The sequence below is a fragment of the Montipora capricornis genome, chromosome 13 (assembly GCF_036669925.1).
Source record: "Montipora capricornis isolate CH-2021 chromosome 13, ASM3666992v2, whole genome shotgun sequence".
In the NCBI taxonomy this organism is placed as follows: Eukaryota; Metazoa; Cnidaria; class Anthozoa; order Scleractinia; family Acroporidae; genus Montipora; species Montipora capricornis.
The window spans coordinates 33,249,570-33,254,569 of NC_090895.1; the positions used below are offsets into that span (position 1 = coordinate 33,249,570).

The following is a 5,000-nucleotide window of genomic DNA, read 5'->3' on the forward strand; positions in this document are numbered from 1 at the left end:
CAAATGGTACATTGCCCAGGGCTTCTCCAAAACCAGAGTTCTTGCTGACAATCACAGGTAGACCAGCTGACAGAGCCTCCAGACCTGTCAAACCAAACCCTTCTGTTCGAGAGGGCATGAGCAAAAGATCCACCTCACAGAACAATCCCTTCAAAGCTTCTCGGCTTGTGATATAGCCTCTCACCTTAAGATGATGTCTGGGAATTCCCCATTCAAGCAATCGATTTGCTATCTCTTCATGTTTTCCATCGGGTGCTCCAACGAAAAGAAGATAAGCATCGGGCAATGCTGCAACAGATCTGGCTGCAATGTCAAACCCTTTTAACTTGAAGTCTTCAGCATCTCCGCAACCGAACACAAGGACACTGCATTGTTTTCTTTCCTCAGGAACTTGTTGAGCACTGACAAATTCATCAAAAATACCAGGAGTTAATTCAAAAACATCTTGATCTTTTTTACAACTGCGGAGGTATTTACGAAAGGCCTCTGCCAGCTTGGGCCCGACTGCTAAAACGAAATTAGCCATCTTGCACAGCTCTACTTCAACATTATGTTTTTCCTCGCCCTTTGAGATTGGATTCTCGTAACATTTGAACATTCCTAGTTCCTCTGGGTCAGTGTGTACCATTTGCATCCACTTGCATTTGTGAGATTTGCGCATTAATTGTGCTTGGTGACCCAGTTTCACTCCATGACCAACAATAAAGTCCATTCGCAAATCCTCAGGTGGAAAGCTAAGCCAGTCCAGTTCTTCATACCCCAGCCGTGGTGTTGCCTCGAGAACCGTTATACCATGGTGGCAGGCTTCATTTTTTTCTTCATCTGAGCATTTCGGTAAAAAGTATGTGATATGGACTTCTGTGAATTTGGCCAGCTGTATGGCCAACTCTCTGTTGATTGTAGAAAGTCCGCCTTTACTGGATCCCCACTCAGAAGCCAAAATGGTGACTTGGACTTTATTGGGGCCACCTTCTTGAGGTTGCTGCCATGGGACTGAGGCCATCATGAATGAAATGTGCTGTTCAGGTTGCTGCAAAAACTGTTGACAAAACACACAAGGAGTCCAAGCCATGTCTTTATGGAAGACTTTAATATTAATCTGTTGAACTCTGATTCCCATGCTTTTACACTTGACTTTATTAATACCTTATCCTCATACTGCTTCCAACCTCACATACTCCACCCTACGTGCATAACCAGACATTCTGCTACTCTTAGGTCGTGTTCTATTGGGATCAACCGTTTTTAGTTGGCTGAGTTGGTTTGGTTTTTTCGTGTTCTATTGGGACAAAACCGTTTTCGGTTGGTTTCGTTGATCAATTTTTTCAACCGGCATCAAACTAGATTGAAATGGTTGAAATAGCAGATCGGCAGCAGCTGCTGTCATTTACGCTGGCCATTGGAAGTCGGCCGCAGGCTCCTGCCGTGTTGCTTTCAGGCCTCAACTTGTTAACGCTGAGAAGTCTGGTAATAACTATTCCCAGGAGTTACCGCGTTTCAACTGAAAACGGTTGGAAAAGTGTTCTATTGTTCTATTATCTTCAACCGCTTCAACCGAAACCAGTTGCGGTTGAAACGGTTGATCCCAGTAGAACATGACCTTATTGATAATATATTCTTTAACTCTCTTTAGTATGCTACATACAGTGGAAATATTATTTTTCTTTTAACTGATCACCTTCCCAATGTTTACAAAAGGGATTTTTCTAAACTCAATGAAGAAGCTCTGATCTCCGACTTTCAACAAATTGACTGGCCTAATATGTTTCATGGCATGGATGATATTAATGATAATTATACAGTCCTGTTGTATAACTAAATTATTAATTTTCACGTGCCTCTTAGAAAGCTTTCAAGAATTTAGGAAACCAACTATAGATCGAGACCTTAGACATCTATTGGCCTTCAAACATCAATAAACACCAAGAATAAGATATTATAGGAAATTCATCAGGACTAGAAATCAGTGCCTGTATGCCAATTTCAAACTATTTAGAAATAAGTTACATCATTTTTAAAAATTAGCAAGAAATTGTACCATGAGAACTATTTCAGGTGCAACAAGTTAAGTATTACTAATACTGGGAAAGACATAAAGCAAATTCGAGCCTTCAAACCCATAGCTTATGTAACCCATCTAAAATAATAATTCCTCTAACAAAGTTGTGTCCAACAATGATATTGCGAACAAGTTTAATGACTACTTTGCAAATATTGGGAAGCCTACACTGTATGAGTCAAGATATTCCAAGGGTTGACACTAATTTTTCAACCTTTCTTTTTACACCACTGACTAACAGCTTTTTCCTTACTGCTACTTCTGTGCTAGAAATTCAAGATATTATTTCTAGTCTTAGATATGGAAAAGTAATTATTTTTTGTTGCCCCTCTAGTATCCCTGTTCCCCTTCTTAAGATTTTAAAGTTTGTGATCTCTAAAACTCTGGAGATTTTATACATTTTTTCATTTTCTTCCTGCCCTGTTCCTGATTCCTTAAAAATTGCACCTGTTATTCCTGTCTACAAGTCTGGATCTCATTTGTTACTAACAATTACAGTCCAATATCTCTTGTGTCAATTTTTAATCAGATTCAAGAAAAGTTAATTTTTAGCAACTAAATTTCTAGATGAACACACTAATTTTTTCAGGAAAGTTTAGTTTTCATGCAAATCATTCAACTGAGCATGCCCTACTGTTAATTACGGACAAAATTCAGAGAGTAATGAAGGTGGCCATTTTTTCTGTGGCATATTCCTTGATCTCCATAAAGCTAAAGCTTTTGCATGACACTGTTGACCATAGCGACCTCCCGCATGACAGCCCGGTGCTAAACCAACTGAGCCACCGGTGCGCTGACCAATGTTGGGCACTCTAACCAACTGAGCTATGATTCATTGATCATGGGAATATACATGTAAGAACCTGAAATTGACTAGCTCCCAACATAGCTGTCACTCACAACTACAGAAACAAATAGTGAGTCACCAAATAAACAAAACATAGGCTCTAACAGCTAATTTAAAATGTTTCAGTGTCTCCATCAGCCTTAAATTTATTGGCAGGGTGTTCCACTCTTTAAGAGTTCTGGGGAAAAAACTGTTCAGACACATAAATGTTCCCTTGCCCTTTGGTATGATGATTTCTACAGGAAGCGTGAGATCTTGCGTTATAGACATGAGATGGTACATCTAAATAACTTGGTATTGTTAACGTAGAACCGGCAGGTTAGTTTTCAGGTTGCAGGTTGCAGGTTGCAGGTTGAAAATTTACTGTGACTGTTACATGAATAGCTAACCTTAGGCCTAATTAGGCCTAAAAACGTTTCTTTAGGCCTAATTAGGCCTAAGGTTAGCTATTCATGTAACAGTCACAGTAAATTTCAACCTGCAACCTGCAACCTGCAACCTGCAACCTGCAAAACTAACCTGCCGACGTAGAACTACTTTTCGGTAATTCGTAACAGAGTTCCAGTCGGTGGCATTTTCGTCTTGCCTCCAACATTGGCCAGCTCACTGAATGCAGTATGTGAGTTACAGCTCCTTCCTCTCCTGTATACTTGCTTCTGACAAAGCAGGCTGCCTGCCTCTGAACACTTTCAATCAATTTTATATCTTTAACCATGTTGAGATCCCATGCAGCCCAGTCAGGCATACTAATGCCTGCCTGATATGCCCTCTCTCTATCAATCTGAACATCTGGGGGTGTTTCATTGTTATCAACCTAAAGAATGATTTTGCAAACTCATGGTTATTTTTTTACATGATAGTTCCACTGATTCACTGGTGTATTGGCTATTTACATCATACCGCTTTTATGCATGCTCCATAGATGGCGCTTATTGATGTTAAAAGACATTTGCAATCTATCAGTCCAAGATACAATCTCACTGAGATCCCTTTGAAGCTTGTACTTGACTTCCACACCATCAACAATACAGCAGGCAATCATAGCACAGACAAATTTTCAAGAACATGATGTTACTTGTGATGTACAGTCTAAAAAAACATAAGAGGACCCAGGACGGTCCCCTGGGGAGCCCCACATCTAAAGGAATTGAAGTCACATCTTCCTCTATGACACATTGTGAGCATTCAGTAAGCAGTCCTCACTGACCCAAATTTCCTGTTGTACCATACTGCTGTGATTTTGTGAGAGGGCATTGGTGGGGCACAATGTAGAAGGCTTTGCAAAATCCATTACAGTATTAGCACATCAACATTGTGGCCATCATCCCCCCTGACTTAGCAATTTCTTCAAGAACAGTAATCAGCTGCACCATGATGCAAATCAACCAGAAAGATCCTGCTAATTACTGACCAGTGCCAGTTACCTCTGTCTACTACAAAGTTCTTGAGCATATTATCTTCAGACACATTATACAACACTATGAAGCCCACAACATAAAATCTAATAATTCAAATGTAATAATTTGGTTCATTACTTTGTTAGAAGAACAAAGAATAGGATTCGGCTCTGACTCCTTTTTTTCGGGTTGCGATTTGTCTGTGCATGCATGATTTAATTCTTTGCCTCCTAGAAACATTTTTCAGAAAAGGCAGCTTAAGTAGGAACCTAACTCCCTGTCTCCTCAATTGCAATGACCACTAAACCAAAGAAGACTACGTGACAGATAAACAGGGAAATATGTTATGGAATTGTGCGCATGACCGGAAACAATTTTTTGTGTTTTCTTTGCACGCAATGCACATCCGGCTATTATATGACTCTGTAGCATGTGTTACTGGGCTAATAACATGGGTGACAAATTACTCCTTAATTTTGCCACGAATTTCAGCATTAGTTTATAATTTCACATGTAAAATTACAACGTTGCCATGGCAACTTTTTCTACAGTGCCAATATAGCGTCTTATAAACATGATATAGCTAATCAAATGGTATGCTCTGGAAATTGGGGATTAATTTCACTTGAGTCTTGTCCAAAATCAAATAATTTCCCACCCCCAAAGGCTCGGGAAATTATTTGATTTTGGACAAACG

General features: G+C 39.7%; 1 protein-coding gene across 3 annotated transcripts in view; it reads right to left on the minus strand.

Moving 5' to 3' along the window:
• LOC138028453 (uncharacterized) overlaps positions 1-5,000 on the minus strand; it is a 54,705-nt gene that overhangs the window by 42,254 nt on the left and 7,451 nt on the right. For all 3 annotated transcript variants that reach the window (XM_068875996.1, XM_068875998.1, XM_068875997.1), the window contains exon 2: positions 1-1,039. This exon is cut by the window's left edge and continues 186 nt beyond it. In XM_068875996.1, coding sequence (XP_068732097.1) covers positions 1-1,039 — 1,039 coding nt within the window. The remainder of the gene's footprint in view (positions 1,040-5,000) is intronic.